General features: G+C 38.6%; 1 protein-coding gene across 1 annotated transcript in view; it reads right to left on the minus strand.

Moving 5' to 3' along the window:
• Positions 1-2,379: 2,379 nt before the first annotated feature.
• Positions 2,380-25,620, minus strand: part of COX16 (cytochrome c oxidase assembly factor COX16) — a gene marked incomplete at both ends in the record, with an annotated part of 52,440 nt that continues 29,199 nt past the window's right edge. The window contains 2 exons of the mRNA XM_082000836.1: positions 2,380-2,496; positions 16,475-16,537. Of these exons, the coding sequence (XP_081856962.1) occupies positions 2,380-2,496; positions 16,475-16,537 (180 nt within the window). The remainder of the gene's footprint in view (positions 2,497-16,474; positions 16,538-25,620) is intronic.

A 25,620-nucleotide genomic window follows, 5' to 3' on the forward strand; every position in this document is an offset into this window, starting at 1 on the left:
TGTAGAGAGCGGTAAGGTCTCCCCTCAGCCTCCTCTTCTCCAGACTAAACAACCCCAGTTCCCTCAGCCGCTCCTCATAAGACTTGTGCTCCAGACCCCTCACCAGCTTCGTTGCCCTTCTCTGGACATGCTCCAGCACCTCAGCACCCTTCCTGTAGTGAGGGGCCCAAAACTGAACACAGTATTCAAGCTGCAGCCTCACCAGTGCCGAGTACAGGGGCACGATCACTTCCCTGCTCCTGCTGGCCACACTATTTCGGATACAAACCAGGACGCTGTTGGCCTTCTTGGCCACCTGGGCACACTGCCGGCTCATGTTCAGCCGGCTGTCAACCAGCACCCCCAGGTCCTTTTCTGCCAGGCAGCTCTCCAGCCACTCCTCCCCAAGCCTGTAGCGTTGCATGGGGTTGTTGTGGCCAAAGTACAGGACCCTGCACTTGGCCTTATTAAACCTCATACAGTTGACCTCTGCCCATCGATCCAGCCTGTCCAGATCCCTCTGCAGAGCCCTCCTACCCTCCAGCAGATCAACACTCCCACCCAACTTGGTGTCATCTGCAAACTTACTGAGGGAGCACTCGATCCCCTCATCCAGATCATCAATAAAGATATTAAACAAGATCGGCCCCAGAACCGAGCCCTGGGGAACACCGCTTGTGACCGGCCGCCAGCCGGATTGAACGGCATTCACCACAACCCTCTGGGCTCGGCCATCCAGCCAGTTCCTCACCCAGCGAAGAGTAAACCCGTCTAAGCCTCGAGCCGCCAGTTTCTCCAGGAGAATGCTGTGGGAGATGCTGTCAAAGGCTTTACTAAAGTCCAGGTAGACAATGTCCACAGTCTTTCCCTCATCCACTAGGTGGGTCACCTGGTCATAGAAGGAAATCAGGTTGGTCAAGCAGGACCTGCCTTTCATGAACACATGCTGGCTGGGCCTGATCCCTTGGTTGTCCTATGATACTGAACAGGGAAACACATGGCTCCAACCTTGTTCCAGATAACATGCAACACTTTCTGATGGTCTTCGCAACTCTATCAGAAGAAAACGTGTGCAAAACATGAACAAGATATTTCATGTAGTGCTTTATGGATTGCTTTACAACTCTCTAAAAATCAGTGTTGATTCTTCTTCCTGAGAGAAAGACTGGACCTCATCACTGAGAGACTGAAGAAAGTAAGTGCTGAAGGAAGATTTACATGAGGACAAGGAAGCTACCCTAAATAAAAGGACATTTAAATTGCATTTGACATATCTTGCAGAGAGGAATAAGACCACACCTCTCCCAAAGACAGTTCCAAAAGGATTTACATATAGGTGTAATGCTTTGAATCTAAAATCTACTGTTAATCTGTGATCTACTACTCCATTCCCCTGAAGAGGAGTTTTACAAGTCTGTTGTAACACCTTATCAAATGCTTCATTTCAACTGAAAAATTGACTAGATGATTCTTCATTGAACTGTCTCAGCAGAAGGGTCCTGAATGTTGGCATGGTTTCCTCTAAACAGAAACATTTAGCACAAAAAAGACAAATATAAAGAGACAAGCATTTCAGAAGAATTCATCAAAATTAAAAACTTCTGTGCATGAGCACAAATATACATGTAATAATACATGTAAGATGAGCTATATAGTGGTTCAAGAAGATTCTGCTGCAATGCTTGCTCACAGGGAAACAGCACACCTCTTAGTGAGGAAGAATTCTTCCAACTTAAACTGAGAAGTTCCCGTGCAAAGGTCCTGCCTGCACGAAGGTATCAATAAACTAATCACAAAAGTCTAACCACAGCTAAACAAATGTTATTTGACCAATGTACACTCTGTACATGCCGCTGTACAGTCCAGTTCCTGGAAATGAAACACAAGAATATTATTTAGCCAAAAATGGACTCACTGTTCTGAACAGCTCATATGCCTGTGGAGTCCCTTCCAAGCTTAAGAGCTTGAAGTCATACAGGAGCTCCCTGAAGTAGCATTTATCCGGTCACACACATCTAGATGACAGCACTGTTGTTCTCATTACAACAACTTCTGGTGCTGACAAGCGACTCCAGAAATGTTATTCCTTGCTGAAGCATCTCAGTTTTGAACAATAGAGACTGAAAAACAATGGGATATTCTCAGTAGAATGATCAGCTATTTTTTTAATTGAGAATTCATATATACAGCTTGTGGAACTCTGTGCAAATGGATGCAAACAAAGAGCTTCATATAATACAGTGCCTTTTGGATCGATCTCACAGTTACTTATATATACACTGGCATGAATTGCTCAGTGCAATCCCCCCCTCCCATGTCTGTTCCCAACACTGGATTAAAAAATAAAAGTCCAGCCTGAGACATTTTTTTTTGCAGAGGCACCAAAGTAGGCTTGCTCAGTCACTCTGTCTTGAGACGGGCAGCCTCCCGACGTTGCTTCTGAACAGTCCTGGAATCTTCCCACAGACTGGGTCCTCTGATGTTCTCCCAGTTATCTAAGTCAGACTTTTCCAGCTTCTGCAGATAAACAGCAAAAATAACAGTGTCACCTTGACAGCCCCATGATTTAAAGTATGTATTATTCTAAGTTGTTTTATTTTTGCAAAAGAAACTCAGTATCACTATTGCGTTGATGAACTTTCATCTACCCTGCAAGAGAAGTTCAACAAGGAAAAAAAAAACTTAGGAGTTATCCACATAGCTACGTAAATGACTACGGTGGGCATTATTGCATCTGCTTATCAAAGGAAAAATAACATGTAGGACAGGAAGCATCTGAACACGACTGAAGATATCTTGTATTCACTTTTTCTTTCTTGTCTCACCGTGTTTTCCAGATCTGTTCTTCAACTGCAGGTCTGCCAAGTACTGAAGTAGTAGGAGTGATAAGCATTGGTATAGCTCAAACAGAAGATTAGTAATTAGTGACCTGAAGTATCCTGTCAGCACAGATATAAATCATACTGGAAAAGATGAATTATCTAACACAAATTGTTACGGTAACAGTGCAATCCCCTTCAACGCATGTAGTTTTAGCATGAGAGAGTTACGTGATGTTTTCTGCTGCCTAGTTTCTCATGGCACCCAATCATCACAGATAGGTCTCTCACGAAGTCATAACACGAGATACGCTAACTGGCCAAACTGTTACATACTTAAAAACTATGTAGATTTTAATTACCTCTTTGCCTGCTCCTATCATCCCCACTCAGAAGTGCCAATGACTGTAGTATTTATCCAGCCTTAGAGGTGCACAAAATTGAAGAACAGGCACCCTCCTGACCTCACCTACCAAGTGCTGCAATTGAAGACGGCAAACATATCTTCACAGCCTGCATCTTCACAGCCCTACTGGCAGAGACAAGGAAGTCCCTTCCCAGCAGACACAGACCTCAAGTCTCACATACCAGCCTGCAGTCTGGACGGTACATCAGACACAATGGAGCTCTGACAGCAGGAGATTGAGGAGGGGGTCTGCACCACTGCCAGAAACTGGGTTATTCTACATGCTACTGAAGAGGACAATACTGCATACCATTAATGATACATACTGCAGTGGGATTTAAACCTCTGATTTGTGATCAGAGCCTTGTGTCAGTAAATGCTGTAAAAATACACCAAAAAATACTTAACCCTGCCCTGAGCCTGTGGTCTAATTTGCCTGCCATCAATCATCCAAATAAATGGCAAATACGGGGATTTGAGGGACTTGAATAATAAGTCGCAGAATAATTCAACAGCTAGAACAGAACAGACCTGCTGCTATTAGTTCATATTATGTAAAAGTTTTCTGCCACTTCTACAGTTGAGGAAATTGCAATGAGGTTAGTCAGATATCAAAAGAAATTAGGCAACGTTCAACAAAAGATATATGAGAACACATGCACGAACACAGCAGACTTTCACAAGGTAGAAGCACCTGAATTTTTTATATAGTGGAGTTGGCATAGGTCTTTCTGAAGAATTTTCTTCGCTACTTTATACATCTTATGATTAGCTGGTACTTCATTTCAACTGGAAGGGATCTGAGCTGACACAGAAGGAGGGAGAAGGGGGGAAGGTACCCATCATCCCACACAGCAGTGACTATCCACTCTGATTGCAAATTTGGAATTTAACATCTGATTCTAATGGAAGCTTCAAGGAAACTACACTGAAAATAACCTTGTGCTTTAACAGAAGGGACGCATGATGATTTTATTAAGCACAAATGTACCACACAACTGAAAAAGGATCAACATTTAAAATACATACAACAAGACTTGTAGTATCTAAAGATAGGCTACATAAAGAAGTCTATCAAGAGACATGCATACTGGGGATCTTTAACCAAAGTTCATATTAATCTGTCCCTGAAATTTCACACAGGTTTTTCAGAGAGGAGGTTTGTCCGAAACAGAACATATTTCAAAACAAGTTAAACAACCCAGTACAAGAAAGTATTTGGCAGGTTCCAATAAAAAGCATAAAGGTACCTGGAAAACACACTGTGATATACTGACAATAAAAACCCCAAGGGTTATGTACAGTAAATGGAATTGCCTCAAACTACAGAAGAGATGAGATCTGTTGACAGAATTTTTTTTTTCAATTAAAATATAAAGAATTAAAGATTCTAATGAATACATAGACTCTATTGTTATTTTTAATTCTCATTATATTTAGCGAGATCATTAACATTTTGTGTTATGTATAAAGATTGCGTTTGATACCTTTCTGCAATTCAAGAAGAAAGCACCTTCCTTACTGGCACATGACAGTATCTGCAAAAATTAGTAGTTTACAGGACAGATACATGTTCAGTCATCAGAAGGCAGCATGATTAGACAATTCAATTTTCTAAACCGATGTTATCAGGTTTTGAAAGATTAGAGGACTCCTGTTGCATGTGGATAAGCATAAGAAGGAGAATCACTGGTGAAAGGGGACCCGAAAATCTGTTCTGCAATGTTTTCCTACTGTATAGCTATTTTTACATGTATCTACCTGTGCTGGTTTTGGCTGGGATTGAGTTAATTTTCTTCATAGTAGCTAGTATGGAGCTATGTTTTGGATTTGTGATGAAAACAGTGTTGATAATAAAGGGATGTTTTCATTATTGCTGAGCAGTGCTTACACAGAGTCAAGGCCTCTTCTGCTTCTCACACCACCCCACCAGTGAATAGGCTGGGGGTGCACAAGAAGTTGGGAGGGGACACAGCTGGGACCCCAACTGACCAAAGGGATATTCCATACCATGTGACATCATGCTCAACATATAAAGCTGGGGGAAGAAGGAGGAAGGGGGGGGGGGTGTCTTTGCGAGTTATGGCATTTGCCTTCCCAAGTAACCATTACGCGTGATGGAGCCCTGCTTCCCTGGAGATGGCTGAACACCCACCTGCCGGTGGGAAGCGGTGAATGAATTCCTTGTTTTGCTTTGCTTGTGTGTGCAGCCTTTGCTTTATCTATTAAACTGTCTTTATTTCAACTCATGAGTTTTCCCACTTTTACCCTTTGGATCCTCTCCCCCATCCCACCGCGGGGGAGTGAGCAAGCTTCCGTGTGGTGCTTCGTTGCTGTCTGGGGTTAAACCACAACAATACCTGACATACAACTAAATAAAACCTAACCTTTTCGCTTGGTCACTGACATGAAAATTCTTACAACAGTATCACCCCAGAATGGCTACATTAGATATAGGCCAAAGATGCATACATAGCTACATTTTAAATTAATCTTAGTGCCGAGAATAAGACCAAACTGGCAGTCCTTCTATTGATTAAGTGCAGCACAAGCTGCAAAGTTACACAGCTCCTTCAGATTGCCTGAGCTGTACAGTGAGAATTCAGGCAAGCGGCTAGTTCTGCTCCTCGGTGAAGTCAACCTCTTTCATTCAAACTGGTTGGGTCTTTTTAATTTCTTATTTTATTTCTATTTTTCTTTTTAGCCACATGGACTCTGCCCACCTAACTTCATGGAGACATCACATAAAGATGGTAAACTACTTCCAGGCTTTACTAAATTGAAATCCACCTGGACTGGCAGTCTAAAAGCAAAAAAGCTTTTTCTCCCAATTCAAGTGTACTAAACAGTCACTCACTGGAGACTACAATGAAATGTAATCAGATCAGACCAATACCACTATTCCTGCTCGTCTCAAATAGCCCAAAGGATATTGAAAGTTAGCTGTTTAAAGTAAGATCAGTGTAGTCCATTAAATCTACTGATTCACTTCCTAAATCAACTAAACTGCCTCTTAAAAGTACGGGATTGGCAGAAGCTGTAAATTCAAGAAAAAAAATGCAGCTATGCAGACAGGCACAGTGAAAAAAACCCAACATTAAACTGTTTGCCACACACTTGACTTTTAAGACTTCTGTTAAACATCTTGCCTGGCACAAAAGTACCATTAAGGATGTAGAGAGACCTTCACTTAATTGCTGGTTCAAATGCCTGGCTTGATATTACGTAAAAGCCATAATCCTCTGTCAGCCTTAAAATAAAATAAAATTTAAAAAAAGAGTTTGAATTCTGCTCTTGCAGGATAGTCTTCATACCACAATAAACAAGGTGAAACCTGCAGAAATTCATTTAGAGCTATTGGTGCTCAGGCGGAGTTAATTCAGGGTGGTCACTTGCAAAAAACATTTGGCTTTAGTCTCAGTTTCCCACATGTGAAAGGAGGGATAAGAAAATCCTGTTTAAATTGCAGCCTGATGTAGTAGGTTCTGTGATGAGCACTGCAGAAAGAAATTACTCTAATTCAGAGAGACAATTATTTCCCATCATTATAGTAAGCAAACCCATTTGCAGAGAAAAGATGAGCCAGGGAAGAATATCCTCATGGCTCTAAGATGCAGTGAAAGAAATGCATTAAACCAGTCTCTTTTTGCAAGGGTGTCAAAACAGCTTGAAAAGCATAAAAGATATATTGAGGAACTCTGTGATGACATATAGATGCACAGGTACAAAATTAAGGCTAACACTGAATCTGCTGTCTTGTGCATGACTGAAAATCTTAAACCTTATCATCACACTGATATGGCCTTTTGACATCTCATTTTCTTAATATAAACTTGGTGTTACTTCCTTTGTTTAGGACATGACATAATTTAATATCTGTGATTAGTGATTTAATAATCTGTGATTTAGTAGCCCATGATCAGTGATTTAATTCTCAGATTAAAAAGAAGTATTTTTTCCAACTAGAGAATTTTTACTTTTTATGTTTTTAGTATACAAGCAAGTCAGCAAGCTGCACACTATGGCCAGAGTAAGGGGATTTTTTTCATGAAGGGAAAAAATTGGTGGTTTTTTGCATGTAAGCATCCAGAGCGCTGCTTCTCTTTTTGGCTTTGCCAAAGACTGGCAAAAACCATAATGATGAAACCAACAGAGGTTTTGTTGCTACCTTCAGTGGGATCCAATACCATTCATTTATGGCACAATTAAAATTAACCTATGGTGAAGTGGTTTAAGAGACTCCGTCCCCATATGTTATTTTCCCTTAAATTATGCCAATTCAGCACTATGTGGGGCTGTGCCCCAGTCACAAAAATGACATAGATTAGGAAAACAAATACATATTGTTTATGAATGAATCCTACTTAAGTATAAGACTATGCCAACACTGGAACTGGGACAGCTGAAGGAATCATTGGGCAGAGAGAGAACAGAATCATCTTCAGGTAGCTACGTTGTAAAAGGTGTGTATCAAAGAACTGCACCACCAATTTGTCTGTGCATCACTTTCCCCAATTTGAGGAACAAGAACGGGGCTTGCCTCCACCTCAGAGGTATCATAGAGTTTAATTAATGTTCGCAGAGTGCGCTCATAGTTTTGTGTGAGGATGCTACAGTGATACAAATTACTCAGTAAACCAAACAATTACAGCACTCAGTTAAAACTACATGATTACAGAGTCTGGAATTTTTAAAATAACAGAAAATAACATTAGGCACATAGACTTCCATCTAGGAATTAGGGTTTGCCATCATTTCCTCACAACAGACAAGCAGTTTCCATTCTTAAAATGAAGACCGTCTTAAAAACCACATCAAATCTCAGAGGATAACCCAGTGCCATTTATGCATTACACCTGCAGATCACCCAAAATGGACTTCTTGGTTCAAAGGATTCACAAGGTCTATGGGTACAATCAAGAGAACTCATGCATGGGTCATTTACTTTCAGCTTAGCTTCTTTTCTCGAGCAAAAATGAAACTCTGAAACATCCAATGTAAAGAATAGCGCAAGTGCAATTGTATGCCGTCAAGATCAAACATCCAAAATTCAGCAAATTCCACTTTCAATTAAGCAATGAAGTACATTTAGGATAGTTTTTATTTCCCTTGTATATGGAAGTTTTATCAAGTTATGGTTAATGTGCCCCAGAAAGAGAAGTGCTGCTTATTAAGGTTTATTTCTGAATTTACAGCTTGGGAGACTTAGCCAAGTTAATAGAACCAAGGAATTTCCCCACTTTGAGTGTTTGATCTTGCCAACTTTGTATCATATTAAACTCTGTAAAGGTACGTCCCAGTTACTGCAGCAGAACCCTCTAAAAGAGGAGCAGCCAGGGACTGACTTTTAGGATGTTTTCAGGCTCTTTTTCAACTATATAAAGGTGAGCCTGGCTGAAGGGGGTACATGCATCTTTTACAGTGCAGGAGTGCAGTAACAGTGAAAAATGACAGTTCTGTGGCTGGTAGGAAGAGCCGCAGCATGATTTCCACAGCATGACCCTACCTGAAGCACACAAAAGACTCCTGACACCACAGAGACGGTTTATTTCAAACATCTTTCTAGGACTATGAATACTTGGAAGTGTGGACAATTTGCGTCTATCCTGGCCCCTGTTAGTTCAGGTAACATTCATACAGAGTTAGTGTAGTTTAGGACTTTTGTTTCTTATCTACACTTTTCCTGCTGGTTTTCCACTCATCTCTCTTCCAGAACTTGCTCATCAATTTATATACTGAAACAGAATGCTTTTCTCTGTGTAGAAACTATGGTTTTGGCTAAATGTTAACAGAGCAACTTCAATCCTCTCAGACATAGTTTTTTTCAGTCACATCAATGGCTACTGTTTGATTTGTGCTGTTGGGAAGATTTCTCAATAGGAAAAAGAAATCCTCCTGTTTCTTCCCTGTGGCTAACATCCCCTGTCTATTTGATGAGGATAGTAACATGAGTGTTAGTCCCCCAGTATATTGCCGGTGACAGTAAAGCTACTTCTCAGCAATCCTGCTAAATGTACAGTACACAAATAACCTGCAAATAAATCTACCTTTCATTCTATCAGAACCAAAAGGTCTTCAAAATCAAATCAGAAAGACTTCTATCTGAGAAGAATCAAGACACCCTACCTAAACTCTTACAAGAATGAAGAAGAAGTTTTAGAAGGTAAAGTCTGGGGTCTTCCTATGGTTGGGAAGTTATTTTGAAGTGCATCATGCTTAAAGACTCTTTCTTTATTTTCACGTTAGAGCTGTAAGATGGTACAGCGGGATACTGATTCTCCAATGACTTGCTGGAAACATGCCATGAACAAGACAGAGTATTACATATTGAATTGCCAACAGCATTTCTCTCAGCCTCTGAACATCTCACTGATGTCTCCCAGCTTTATTTGAGCAAAACTCAAGCCTTAGCAGATGTATGATGGAATTGGGGGTTGAAATAGGGAACTTTTCCATTCAATTTTTAAAAGTTTGATTATTTAGTTAAAAAGTGTGCAAACTCCATCGTCAGTCTCCACCCTCATCTCGCCTCTCATTTTTTGATCAGTAAGCCTCTTTTAAGAACACACAGTGGCACACTCTCTGACAGTAACTTGCTACTGCAGAGTACATTTGTACAGTATAGTTGGAGCATTAAAGAAAGATAGGTAACAATAATTTGAGAAGCAAAGAACACGTGAGAACTGTGTAACAACTTTTTCAAGTATTTCAGATTTAGCCTGAGTGTCCATGTGGGCATCATCTGGAAGTATGCTGGCAGTCACAGAATATTCCAGCTAGATGGAACTGCCCCCCAAAAAAGAAAAAAGCTAAGCAAAACAAACAGGAGGATATTGTTGCAAAAAGCCACTTTGCCTGGTTGCTGAGACAAAAGCTTCCTTCAAAACTGTTTTGCTGTATCCTCTTCAGAGGCAGTCAATGAGAGGAATGCATACAGCCTCAGCTGTGTAGCGAAATGCTGATACACTATACAAAAGTTACTTCAGAGATATTTCACACCAAACATCTAGCAATTCCCCACTAATATGACAGAAGTGCTTAACATTTCCACCTAGTCAGCTGCGTAAGAAAATGTTCCCAATACTACCTGGTAGAAGCTAGCACCATCCCTTAGGATAATAAATTAAAGAATTCAGCCATGCTGTGTGGATGCCACTTTCCCTACTCAAACTTTTTTTTTTTTTGGTGACTGTGGCAACACAGAGCGTTGGCCCTAACATGGTAAGAGTTGGTCAGTTCCTCTGGCATTAAAAAAAAAGAGTACAGGGAGCACAAGCAGGTACAAAGGATTCTATTTTGGAGCGAGGTGAAAGAGTGAGGAGAAGAGATTATTTATAACAGGCATTTGTACGTTCTGACCATCCTGGCTGTCCAGTTGCACTGTTAACTGCCTCACTTCGTTTTCTGTCTGCGAGAAATATGTATCTTCTTAGGGGATAAGAGAAGTGCAAATGCAACACACAGGAAAGAAAGAGCTCACTGTCAAGGAAAATCCTATGCAAAGAGATATGTTATAAACATGACCAGCAAAGAATTTACAGGACTATTTAATAGAGATAAATTCCAGAAATAAGATCAGTAAAAAGCAAGACCCTGTGAACTTTCCTCTGGAGGCTAAATATCCATCTTCCTGCAAGAAGGCTTTTCCACCAGAACTCTTCCTGTGCCATACCCATCACCAAATTCCACCTTCTTGTGTTTCTTTGATCACATTTTGAACTATGGCACACAAGACTCTTGAGATGTCAATAAGAAAAGTGGCAAACTATAGCTTCGTTATGGACCGTACATCCACTCAGAATAAAATGGCTAGCACAAACTATTTTAATAAAATTCTTTCGCTGTCTTACACATGGCAGTTTCCATTAATGCTAAACTAACATCACTTTGTCCTTCTCTACAAAACATTAAGTGATGAAGAGTCATAGTGAGATACAAAATCTCAAGACCATTTTACATGTGAATAAACTGAAATGCAAGAAACTCCACTCTTCTCAGACACAACCTAGAGGACAGTTGGAATCTCAGGGATTCCATGGCTGGACCACACACCGACCAAGAAGAGAGCATGGAAGGGCCAGAGTGATTAAAGGGGGAAAGAAGACTATCTCAACCTCATTTAGTGTCACAACAGTCGCTAAGGAGAGACTTTTTTCCCCAACATCTTTGTCATCCCTCAGGCAGCTCAAGGTATTTAGCCACTAATATCTTCACAGACACTGAAGTAAATCAATTCAATACCCTAATCTGTTAATTCTTAAACAACAACAAAATGGGTAATCATCTGGTACTGATAATGGCAGCAACAACACACTTGCAGATTTCAACTACTGGCATTCAGGAATTACCTTCCTTATAGAGTAGTCCTCATGTCCACACACTTTGATGCATCGATTTAATACTAATTAATTACTATGTTACTACACTGTCGCTTCCTGAAAAAAATGTTTCATCCATTCTGCTGGCACTACAATCCCCGAAGTTAAGTCAAATGAGCATTAAGTGGCTTGAATCTTTTTTAGAAGAACTTATTCAAATTCTTCTTTTAAGACAATAAATATACAAGGCCACCTCTCCATATATTTGCTTTTACTTTTTGAACTGTCCTGAATGAACATTTTAGTAGTGCAAGTACAATACTTTTTCTGTAATTCTCAGGACAGTTACACAGCTTTTGTCCACAGCTAATGTTGATCTTTTGTGATTTATCAAATTATGAGGAACAAAACCTGCTTGATATTCATACCCTTAAGCCAAGAAAGCAGTGTTCTCTAAACTGACTATTTGCAGGCCAGTGTATTCCCTCACTTATCCCATTCTGAGTTCAATAGTTTGCAACCAGTTGAAGGAAAACTTTAAAAAGTTTTACAGTTTTGATATTCTGAAAGACAGAGCGCCCCTTTTTCTTGCTGTTGTGTTCAAATGATGTTCCCATCTATGAATAATGGACCTTATTTCTAATTTTAGTATCTTCGCTGCAATAAAAGTCTTCAATAGCTAGCACTTTCTTCTTATGAAGGTATTTATATATAACTAACATTCTTTTTGGCACCTTTAAAAAGATTTAAATCTTTAAGTTGCTTTTAAGAAGAGTCCTAAATTAATATATTCAGCCTCTTCTGCAAGCTAGCTCATTTTTAAAGCCCTCTGCAAAATGTGGACAGCAGAAGCAGATCCAGTATTTCAGTACTAACCTCATCAGTGCCACACTCTGAAGTAAAATCACCTCTTCCTACCATCTACCATTCCTGTTTATATTCATAAAGACTGAATTAGCTCTTTGTGGAACAGCATCACAGTAGATCAATCTGAGTTATTTATTCACTGACCCCTAAATCTTTTCCAGAGTTGCTGCTTTCCATAACACAGTCAACTCTGGCCTGCATTTCCAGTTTTTTAAACAAGTAACTTTGGCTACTTTAAAAGGCACTTTGCTCATTTAATGGGCCCAGCTTATCAAGTAATATGAACAGCTCTCTGTCCCTGCCTTGCCATACTTCTACTGTTTCAATACTTGTGTGTCACTCGCACATCAGTAATGATTTTACAATTTCTTCCATATCACTGAAAAAAGTACTCAGTATTGCCCAGATATGTCCCAAATCTCACAGAACACTTAAAAATGCCACCTTCCTGCCCAGCAATGATTCCCAGATTGAGATTTTGAACTGCCTTTGAAGTCTTCCAAGCATTTTTATTGGCTATAAACCATCAGAGCCTAATAGATATTAAAAACCTCTTGTTTGGTTATTAAGAGGTTCGGAAGTACATCCTTTGCCTCTTCTGATTTGAATACAAAGGACTTTTTTCTCTAAAAGAAATACTAACATATTTTTTGAATATTGCTACTTTGCCAATGAGGTTACTCATGATTTTACATCCTCATTATTTTATTCTTAGTTTGCTGCAACACCATCCTCTTACCCGTATCCCTGTCAGCTTACTTATCAGACAACTCTCTGATGTCCTCAGGGTCTTATCAATCTTCTCTGCTTTATAACTTCTCATTTACTGTTTCCATAGCAATGCTTCACACTTTTTATTTATTGTGATATTTTTTTCCTGTGCTTTCAGTTGCCACTGGATATCACATATTTGATTCAAACTTAGCTGATTTTTCCATTGTAAAACATTAATAAATTCTTCTTAAAGATGTTTTTCTTTGCTTGAAAAACACTAAACAACAATTCTTTATTTTGAGGTCTGATGTAACTGACTGAGGCCAGATTTTTTAGTGTGTACTAGACCACTAATTTCACAGAAGTACAGAAACCAAGTGCTAGAATAAGGAATGTTATTCTGAGATTGCATTTAAACCAATGAAAAGGAATGTACTGTGATTGAAAAACATCCATAAGAATGTTTTTCACTCATCACATTAATCATTTTTTTACTCCCTCTTTCAAACAATATTTGTGTGCTTTCAAATAAAATACTCTAGGCTTTTGTCACAGGTCAAAACTTGACATTTTTTACAGTGTGTTCTACAAGACCCAGCTCAGCAGTAGAACTACATTCACATTAGTACCAGTGTCACTAGCGGACAGAGGCATGATTTATTAGGCAAAGGGGAGCAGCAAGGACTAATGGGCCATATGAGGACACAGAAGTGTGTGAGAGGAATGCATAAACAATGGAGAACACATACAAAGGTAGCTTCGTCCTTTGTGGCATGTCCCAAGGCACAAGATAAACGGCATTATTAACAGATCTGAGAGATAAGAAATGCAGTACAAATTACACACGCAAATTCTTTCTTCCTCAAAATAGTATCCTGGTCAGAAATTCTCCTCTATGAAATAAAATTAATTTTGTGTAGTTTGAGAAGATATAATTTAGTAAACTAGAAGATAAGAAAATATCTTTATGTTAATTTCCTCACAGTACATTTATTAAATCTATGATTACAACTTTTTTCATCACTACCACCACCACCACCACATTGGAGAAAAAATGCAGACTTCAACATGTTTGAACTATTGGAAATGTCTTTATCTTTTGCAATATGCCCATAAAGCTGTATGCTTATAGCAGAAATTATGACATTCTAAAGAATTCAGTATGTATTCCATATGTACATTTCTGTAAGGACAATAAAATATTTTTTAAAAGTCTTAAGGAGGGCCAATAGACATTTGCATGCATCAGGCAACCATGCTTCAAAAGAGCTGGCTTGGTATCCTCAGTAACAGCTGCAGATATAATGCTAATAATATTGTAAAATAAGGCTTTACATATGAAACCAGCAATTTTTTTTAACTGTCCTTGATCTCTTATCATACCGTATTTAGTAACAGCCACCAGTGTAATCCTCCAATGTGACCTATATATAGAATTAGAAGACGTTCTTAAGAGCTGTACTTTGAACAAGTAAAAAAAAATAAAGGGGGAAAAAAACCACCAAACCCCCCTAGCCTGGAACACATGGGGTCCACAGAAAACTACTCTCCTATATGTCAGTTGTAACTCAGTGATTGGTTAGATTTTTTCCACCACAATCTAGAGGTAACATTGACTAAAAGTGTCACACACTCACTGCAAAGCCTGCGAAGTATGTGTATGACTGCTGGTAATTCCACACGTGTCACTGAAGCAAGAAATTAATGGGCCTAGTGCTTCCAAGTTGGTGCCCATAGTAAAGCATACATTGAGATTAGAGTTCAAAACAATAGTCTGAATCTATTTTCATCATGTGGAAATGCAAATCCATGTTTTGCTGAGCTGGTGTACTCTCTACAACACCCAAAACACTACTACTATTTTTTTTATTTTTTTTTTTTTAACATACTAGAAGAATTTCAGCATGGGAGTTCTGTGCAGTTTAGATTAAGAAAAAAATAAGATTGCTTCTGTGACTTCTGTCCATCAAGAAGGAGCCTCATTACCCAAGTAGGCTTGTAATATGTTGTTGCCAGTTGTATTTTATTACCATTGATTTATCCATAAAGCTAATGCAATTATGGCCATTTAAATATTATCCTTCAACTATTTACTTACCTTCTGGAGAGAAAGCAAGGCAGATCTGAATACAGAACAGTTGATTCTGAGGTTAGGAAGTGAGTTAAACAGAGAGATGTGGTTGTTTTTACTGCTTGTGGTTCTTCCACATAAATAAATTAGAGCAGCCTTACAGTATATTCTATGGAAGTCAGAGACACAACAATCCCAGAGGCAATCAGAACTTAATGGATTTGGATGTTTTGAGTTTCCATTGGAGCTTTCCATATGTACTCTGGGATCAAATCTTTTTACTCTCTACAGCATAAAACACAGTTCTTTGTAGAAGCAGGACAGCCCAAAACTGTTTGCAATAACAGTAAAACACTATCACAAACCTGGCAGGTAGGCAGATGTTCTGTGAAATTAGGCATGTAATAATATGAAAAGTTTTATTTTTATTTCAGACAAATCACAGAAGAGTAATATAATAGGAAGGCTTTATTAGCAAGACCATGTACTGCCATTTGGACACCTAAGTATGAGAGCTATGGGTGCAATCAAGTTCTTCAAAGGCTTGTGACAGGAATGTAGTATGGGAAGAAAAAGAAAACCTGTGTTCAGCATAGAGACCACAGAGACAGATAAAGTGTTAGCTGGACATTTTAGTAATTTTAAAACATTAAAAATTATCTTAAATAGCTTTATCATTTGTTTCTAGATACAGGGAGGCTTTTTCCAGTTTTCCTAACATGGCTTTTTGGAGGCCTGAAGATTTATGAAACCTTGGATATTAAACTGGCCAAAACAGCCATTTTGGAGCTCAGTAATGTTTGAAGAAAATGCGTTGTTGAAGAAAGTGAAATACTTCTTTATGAAATTTTCTGAAATAGTGAAAAGAAACCAGCAGTTGTTTGAAAGATACACATAAGTTTCAGAAGCAAGAAATAACAGAAAGCATGTCAAGCACATTGTTCTGTAATTTGGTCTAAAGATCATCAAAACTCATGCAGTAGAAGTTCTGACAAATATTTATATACATTCCGTCTAAGGTCAACATTAGCTCTACATTTATAGACTAGGTTAACCACAGAAACAGTGCTATTTGTACCACTGTAGTTGGCACTTGGACATCAAAGTAAAGCTGTGTTCAGAAAGAAGCACTGCATGTTCAAAAACCTTTCTTTACATAAAACCTTGTTTTTATTGGACATCAGTGAGTCAAAGGCAGATGGCTGATCTAATTTTAGTTAGGGACACATACAACCCACCAGCGGCGAGGGTAATCAAGGGTAACGAAGGTTATGAGCCCCAAGCAATGAATTTATTTTACCTCGTATTCAGATTCCAGTGTCACAGTATTCTGTTTTAATTTTTCTTTCAAAGATGGATCAACCTGCAAGACAAACAAGAACACAACAAAAATGTTTGCTTTTAAGAATTTTTTTAAAGAAATCTTAACCTTAAATAAACTAAATATTGGTACATGCAAGCCCTCCACTCCTCTAAATGAGTGTATTCAGATAATTTTTGATAATCTGTTTGTTCAGATACCAGGGTGATGAACACAGTACAAGAACTGGGCTAAAAAGAGACAAGTCTACAGCAAAACTTTTCAAATCAAAAAGGAAGCACATTTGTAACTATCCCTGCACTTGCATTACCTTAGATATTTAAATCTGTAACTGTTCAGTTTGAAACTGTCAAACTAAACAAAGCCTTAAACAAATGAAACATGACCAAGAAAAAGAAATTTGTGATCACATTACATATTTTACTCCTGAATGTTGTGTTCAGTTAACAGGTATACAATATATTCTGGTTTTCAAAATCTAAGCATCAAACTTCCAATTTTCTGGTTGCACACACAGCTCTTTCCTAGTTTTGATTCTGTACCGACACTGCTGGCAATTCCTGACACCTTTCAGAGAAGTTTGTTCAAAGAACAAATCTAAGAACAGCAATGTCAGTGAACCACAGCAGATGTGTTCCACGTTTTAATTTCTTCTGAGCCCAGAAGAAGTTATGTTCATCCCTCCTTTTGCTAAGTAACATCTGTCTCCCACAGGCCTAAGAGTAGCAAAGGGGAAAAGGGTAATTAGCATTCTTCATGCTTAGTGAAAGCATTTTATGTTCTCCTCAAACAGACATCAGCCACATATGCAGCATTCAGACACAGTCTTTAGGCTAATCAATTAAAACATCAAATAAACCTATAATGAGAAAACATTCTCATTTTTAGACCCTAAATACAGCCAGTGTTAAACAAACCAGATGTGTAAGGAGACTGGTAATGTGTTTAGTTCTATATCCATAGTACAGCAGTCCAACTATGACTAGTTCAGTAAAGAAAAGTTGTTATTCTTCATTTGCTGCTTCTTGATCTGAACGAAAGGGGCTCAGTTACCCTTGTCACAACCAACCTCAAATGTCTATAAGCAGTCTAAAAAGAAAAAGGAGGGAATACAAGTTATAGAATTTGCCTGGTCGATGAAAAGATCTGCCCCTACGCAAGCTCCTGATCCTCAGAGGTACTTAAAATACACACCTATGTATCTGTATTGATGGGAATTGCTCTGAGGAATTTCCCTAGGCCATAATGTTCCCTTGATTACAGACACTGCCTGCTAGTTAGTATGCAGCCTGTGAGACCTCAGTTCCTACGGATGCTCAGACAGACAAGCCTAACACCATCTGTGCATGGCCAGAGGTTTGATTTCCCTGTCTGATCAGAGATCTGACCATAGAAATACATGCATTTGCAACCTTCAGACTCGCTACACTTGGGAACTAAGCCAAAACGTCTAAAGTGGTTAAAGTTTGTACAGGATACAGCTCCCACCTTCTTTGTAATAAAAAAAAAAACCAAACCCCACCCTGTAAAACAAGGTACTGTCTCTGTACTGGCCCTCTACAGCAAATAAAAAATGAAATGCTACATCTCTGCCTTAGCATTCAAGGCCTCCATAGAACTGCCCCTCATGAAGATGGATTGCCTCTCTCCTTCTCTGACCACAACCTCCAACACCAGCCATGCTTCCTTAGAACAACGAACCCATCCATCACATGTGTAGAAATACAAACTCTTTGGGCAGCCAGACAGGCTTTGGAGCTTGCTTTCACAAAGGTAAGAGTGATTGTGGACCTCACTGTATTCAGAACTAAATGCAAACACTATTTGTTATGCTTGGTGTTCTTGCAATACACATATGGACAAGGGGAAATAAATGCTCCAGCAAGTAAAGAAGTAAGAGAGTTTTATTTCCTCCTATCATTTCCCTTTGTTTAATAATAAGGCACCCAAGATAACACGGTTGGAGCAGCATTTTTACTTAATTAACCACAGCCAGAATTTAACTTACAAAGACAGCTCAATATCCCCATTATCAAGTTTTATTTTAGCAATTTTTAGTGTGTCTGTTTAATGCGTGGTGTTTGCATGGCCACATTTGTGTAAGGTAAAGGGAAACAAGCAGTGAAGTTGCTGCTGTGTCTCCTCCCTTCCAGGCCCTTCTGTCCTCAGACTTGCTCGTGTATTCACTCTCCTCTGCCTGCACAAGGGGAGAAGAATAGCTAAAACTGAGACACAGCATCCCAATACTCATTCCAGCTGTTTGATGCTGTAGCTTTAACGTTGACAAAAATGCAGAAATGAAGGAGGCTAGTTGAAATTTCTCAGGAAAGTTATCCTTTAAATGAGAAATGGAGAGAAACTGTTTCTTCCTCAGAAGCAGGAATTTTATTCAGCAAATTAACTTACCAAAAAAGAGTAGTTAAACCCTGTTTTGAGGGCAAACCATACACACATCTTGGCAAGCTCTTAATATTTAATATATAGGCACATGAAAGACTTAAGCCTACTCTGCAGGTCATGTTATTTTGCTTGAAATTCCACCAAAAAAAAAAAAAAAAAAGGCAGAGGGTGAAAAGTATGTATTTCCTCTTATCTTTACCTTTTTGTTCTCTATATACTTAGTCATGTAGAATAATTTAAACACACTTGACTGCACAGAAATTGAGGCCTGCACATTCTAAAGCCTTGGTTGCAAACCTCTACTTTTCAGTTGCCAAATGGAGATAGACAGTTACAAACTGTTTTCAGAACCAATATGGCAGTTGAGAAAAAGTATATTATAAAGTTCTATTTCCACAGTGTTTGTACCATGCTGCACTCTCTGCAACATCAAAAGAAGAAAAAAAGGAAAACAGAATGGTGCTATTTTCATTCTGAAAAGGCAGATAAACACAAATATGAGCCATGATCACAGATCATAACCAGGGAACACTTAAAATGTGGGCAAAGCCAGGGAAGTGCCCATGCCAAAGGGGTACCTTCTTTATATTACACATCTGCCACAAGATCCAAATACAAGCACATACATTTTGTTTCCATGATGACTGCTATGCCAACACACATACTGCCAAATGAGCTAGAAGTATTCAGCTACATACTGGAAAATGAATCATCAGCTAAATTATGAATACAAATCTCTATTAGTAAATATGATGGGGGTAGCAGGCAAAGCCCAAATACTGTAACAGCCTGGCAGTGTCCTCTGCACCGTTATTGGGGAGGCAGGAAGGAACAGAAAACAATATCCCTTTACACTAGAGGACTCCTTGTCAGGCAAAATCTCAGATGCTCCTTTAAGATCCATTTAAATTCAAACTTTGTCTCTAAATAAGGAATTCAAAGATGTGTGGACTTACAATTACAGCATAACTTCATATTAAATTCTTACTGAAAAACTACTGAAATACTCGATGCAAGTATTCAGACAGCTTTCATGAGATGCTGTCTGCAAGGCTTCGAAAACAATGCTGTGAACCTCATTTTTCAAGGCTTTACTTTTTTTTCCTGGGGTGGAGGGTTTTTGGGTTTGTTTTTTTTCCCCCCCCCTATGTAGCACTTGCAGCAAAAATGAATGAAACATTCTCAGAGTCTTTTGCACTACACAGGCTTATTTCATATTACATCAATTGGAAGTGCAAAGGCAGGTATACAGACAAATCTCAAATAAGATTGAAAGAACAAAGTTTTCAAATTAGAAATTTGTCCCATTTCACATTCCACTGTTCCTTCAGATTTACCCTTGCTGAACTTCAAAAGGTTCCCATAGATACAGACTTTAAAAAAATTCTTAGGTGGCTAAAAGTAATAGGGGTTAAGCACAAAAATATACTTAAGAAATCTTAGTAGGCAGCTATTTGAGGCTGTAAGTACCTAAAACCCTTTTAAAATGTGGCTGCCACTTCTCATTTTAAGGCTAACATTTCCATTTTTCAATTAGAACCTGGACAGAATTTCTAGGTGGAGAAAAAGGTGCACTTCACGGTGCAGAAAAGGGACATCAGAGTAAAGCAGGAATACCTGGTGCTTGCAGCCCCTACCAAACCAGGGACTCCTGCAGTGCACTGTGATAAACTGTTGGCCTCTCTACACTCATTTCAGTAAAGGGAAATTTTTGTTTGTGACACAAATATTCCTGGTACAGTTATAAACCTAAATGTGCTGCTACTAAAAAAATTCTCTAGCTAACAATTTTGCGCTGATCCTCAGTGACCACAGTTCATTTCAGTTCAGAAGCAAAAAATACAGACAGAGAGCAACTGTGAAATTTGTGAATGTCACTAACTTTACCTCCAGGATATGGGAAGGATAGCTCTTCCACAAAGGAACCCAAAGAACACCATCACTACCCCCTTTTGATGTTCAGAGGGATGGAACACCTCTCTTATGAGTGACAGGTTGAGAGAGTTGAGGTGGTTCGCCCTGGAGAAGCCTCCAGGGAAACCTGACTGCAGCCTTCCAGTACCTAAAGGAGGGTTCATAAGAAAGATGGGGACAGACTTTTTAGCAGGGCCTGCTGTGACAGGACAAGGGGTAACGGTTTTAAACTAAAAGAGGGTAGATTTACACTAAATCTAAGGAAGAATTTTACAATGAGGATGGTGAACCACTGGCACAGGTTGTCCAGAGAGGACAACATTCCAGGTCAGGTTGGATGGGGCTCTGAGCAACCTGGTCTAGTTGAAGATGTCCCTGCTCATCGCAGGGGGAAGGATGGACTAGATGACCTTTAAAGGTCCCTTCCAATGCAAACTACTCTATGATTCTGTGAAACACAGGAATACAAAGCAGATTAGCAGTGTCACTCCTGTTCAGCATTCAGAGAGGAGCAGCAAGTTAATTCACATTCTAAATTTCAGGGTAGCATCCCAGTCATCCACAATACACGTATGCCTGGACCTGTAATTTAAATAGCCCACTTTCACAAGTAGTCTCTCTCTCAGATATAACCATTATTATTTATTTGTCCACTTACTATTTGTGGACATGGGTTTTAGCTCAAACGAAGTCTCAAATATATTACATCTTCTAAAATTAAGGGTTCAATTACTACACAAGGAAGCTGTCAGGAGACAACCATGTCATGAGAAGAGGACTGTGTTTTAACAGTCTCCTCTCACACAAGTCAGTGCAATAAGCCATATACTTGTGTTCAAAGACTGGCATGTACTGACCAAATATTTGTATGCCAAAGTCTTACAAAACTTTCCTTGCAGCAAGCATTTCCAGAAGGTGGTAGAAGATGTTCTACCCTAAAACTAACCATTTATTTTTACTAAAACATGAGTATTCTTTCCTACCCTATCCTCCACAAAATAATATCTCACTGAGAAATATTTCAGCTTTTACTTTGGAAATGGGGAAGGACGATGGCTTGGATGCAATGAACATGAATTAAGCTTTTTTTTTTTCCCCTCCATCTTCTCAGACCAGCATAAATAGATGGGACACAAGTCTCCTGCAATATCCACAACACACAGAGCCCAGAAAATAACTGTTTATATGAAATTCTTCACTTTGTTCTTCCCACCCATTTTTTAAACTTAGAATAAACCAGAACCACCAGTCTGGCTGCCCCAACAGAATATAGTCTTTGAAAACATTTCAAATATGCCTAACTACTCTAAGTGGAAAATCAGCAATCTTGCATGGATCAGTCAACTTTAATCTGCCTCGAGAAGAAAAGACTCCCATAAATTGTTACAAAAGTCTATGTCATAAATATTCCAAATTGTGGTTTTTGAGCAGAGTGAGAAGCTGCAGACAAGAGAGGATAAATCCCAGAACTCAAGAAATGCAGTGTAAACTACAGACAAGCTGAGCGCCATTCTATTTAAGGAATTAAAGGAACAAAGCTTGTAAAGGTTGTAAAGTACAACAAACGCTGTACTTATGCCAAACCCTTTGGCATATAGTCTTTGGTAACAGAGAAGGGCAGGGCAAAACATACCATTTCATGCAACTTCATTCACAACATCCTTTAACTACGTTATTTATAATATTTAATACAGGAAAAACACTTAGGTAAGGCTACTGCGTATGCTTGGATAGGAACACTTTTGAATACTGGGGAGACAGCTGAGACTAGATGCAAAACCTGGCTTTGTGTCCTTTGACTCTTTCCTAAGATCTGCATAGAACACAGTTAAACAATAAAATATTTCATCCAGTCTCTGACAGAAATCAATGCCGACATTTCCAAAGGAGCAATATAAAAATCTTATTACAGCAGCAGTTCCCAGAGTTACAGTACATGGTGCACCAGTGATCTGTCAAAATCCAAATCTTCTACTTGCTTCCAGATGGATCAAAAAGACCTACAATCCTGAACTCTGGACCATACACATGATAATGCCATGGGGAATGCAAGTTATCTTGTTAAGTTAAAGGCTAATATGATGATCAAACCATACCATACTTCAGCAAGCACTTAAGCATATCTAGATTTCTCATATATAAGGTCATCAAAACTAACAAGGGTTTCAGTTCTGAGGAGAACATACTCAAGCATATAATCAATGATTTGTATGCTTTCACATCCAGCTTGATATGCAGATGCACATTTATTTATTTGATTTATAAAACATAAATTAGTGCCTTAAACCTTGGCTCTGAATATGCTAGCATAAATTTCACTTCACAGTAAAATTCAGTGCAAAAACTGTTCTGTCTGGTATAAAATAAAGAAAAAAAACCCCACATCTCTGGAACTAACAGCAAGACCCTTCCTGTTTTTGAAAGGTTCCTGCAAGGAAAAGCAAATTTTGCTGCCTACATAAAGATGGACCATCATGAAGTATAGACCCAATCACACCTCGGACCTTAAAGTCTGAATGGCAGAGCTCTCCAATACAGGATCTCAAAGCTGGCATTCCCAGGTTTTGCTGCATCTTGTTTTCCCTGAAACCCAATAGTACAAAGGGAGGAACTTGCTATGTATTATGTGTAGTTCTTCCCAGATCTCCTTTTTTATTTTCTTCCAAACAAGAAGCAAAAGTGTTAGACCTCCCAGGTGAACTGGACAGAACATGCTGAAGATCTGTGGTATAAACTATGCAAGAAAGGCAGGAGTGGTTTAGCCTGATGTACTATCACAGAATTTAATGCATTTATTTATCATCACAGAAAGGGATGTAAAGTAAGGCAATAACACATTCTCTCCTGTGGGCCAAAATGTGGACCACTGGTTACAAAAAAGATTCTTAGCCTGGAACAAGAGTTGCAGAATTTGCCGAGTCAGCCATCACAAAACATTGACAGATAAAACAGCAAGAGGAATAAGATACCCGTTTTAAAAACATCAGAAGACAATTTCTCAAGGTGCCTTTGTAAAGCCTCATTAGTATGCTATACCTGTCTTGCTACAGCCACTTAAACTTCATGATGTACAGCACATAAACTAAACACCTTTAAGATATCAGTTCAGAAAAAGGAAATGTTATATAACGCGGTACTTAAAAATTCCTTTTCTTCTCCTCAAAGTGTAGGTATAATTTATGAAAAATTAATGAACTCTACTAAAAGATTTTAAGTTCTTAAATATGTGCTTCAACATCCCTTAACTTATATGCCTGCTCTTTGCAGTGTTTTAACAAACCTCTCAAAATTCCTTAAAATGAGTCTGCTGTTAATATGTTTGACATCTACATTTTAAATGCATAAAACAATGCATACAAATGTGTTTTCTACATATTTCAGTTAACCCATCACCATGTTATTTCAGTACTATTAGTACAGCATTAACCAATATACGCAAAAGGTAAGTCCAATTCTAATATGAAAAACATCAAACTCCTGCATTCAGAATCATGCGATCTCTACTAGCAAAAGCAAAAGTTTGTACTTTGAATAAAAGTGGCACAAATAAAGAAGGAACTTTAATAAGAGTTCTTGAATATTTACTAACAAATGATTTGCTATATCCAAATTATAGGGTTAACTGGTTCCATCTGTGCCAACTTTCTCAGAGTAATGGACACACTACTGAAAGCATACCTAGGGCGTGTGTAAGGACTCACATAGAGTGTCACCTTGTGATGCCAGTATTTAGGGAATATTAGGGAACTTTTTGCCTCTAAATGGAAAATACTTAACAGCTGGAAATAAATAAAGGCAAAATATAACTTTTGGATTCAACTCCTGCAGAGTCAACTTTTTTTATCATATTTTTAGAAGATTGCTTTTGAATGCCTTATGTGCCCACTATACAAGTTGGAAAAATAGTGCACATATGGTTTAAGCTTTTCCCTATCGCTTTCTTAGTCATATCCTAACCCTGGACAGATCAACCTCTTTGTGGTAACTCCAAAAAACCAGAAAGGCCACTTAAGTTTCTGTTAAAAAAGCAAGTAACTTCAAGAAAGAAATAATTAATTGGCAGTTGAAGCCAGCACACAAGCAGTCTATGTTCCTCTCATCTTAAATCTTTTCATTCCTGTACTAGCAATCAGAGCAGGATTGGAGATGGTGTCCTCTTTAGTTCTGTACTTCAGCAAAAATAACTGTGTTCAGGTGTTCACTGACTGTGCAGTTAGGCTCATCCTGGTAAACTAGTCCTGGTAGCAGCTTGCTTTAACAATATAGCAAACCAAAGGCACCATACAATATCTAAACCACTGGATCTTTCACTTGGTGTATCAGTTCAGAAACACAAAGGAATTAATTTAAAGGAAGAAGTGTACCTACCTCACAGGAGACGAAACCTTAAAGCTTCAATAAAAGTACTGAAGCTTCAATAAAATAACACCACTCCCCAAAAAACACCCAAACCCCCAAAACCCCAACCAACCTTCTCATGCAGGAACAGAAATAGTCTGATTCTTCAAATGTCATAGAAACACATAATACAGTTAAAAGAATGCACAAGCACACTTACAGATTAGGAATGCTTTCCTTAATCAAACTTAAACATATATAAATTTAAATGCATTTTTTTCTTTTCTAAATGCATAAGTTACTGCCTAAGTCCTGTCTTGAGCCAAATGAAAATATACTTGCTACCCTCATACAAACAAATCTAGCTTTCACAAACCAGAAAGAAAATAGATGTTAAAATTTTTGCTGACTCAAAATAATCAACAATAAAAAACAAACCTAAAAAGTCTGCTGTTTTTTAACCCTAAAAAAAG

The sequence above is a fragment of the Phaethon aethereus genome (genome assembly GCF_964289735.1).
Source record: "Phaethon aethereus genome assembly, chromosome: 5".
NCBI classification, from domain to species: Eukaryota; Metazoa; Chordata; class Aves; order Phaethontiformes; family Phaethontidae; genus Phaethon; species Phaethon aethereus.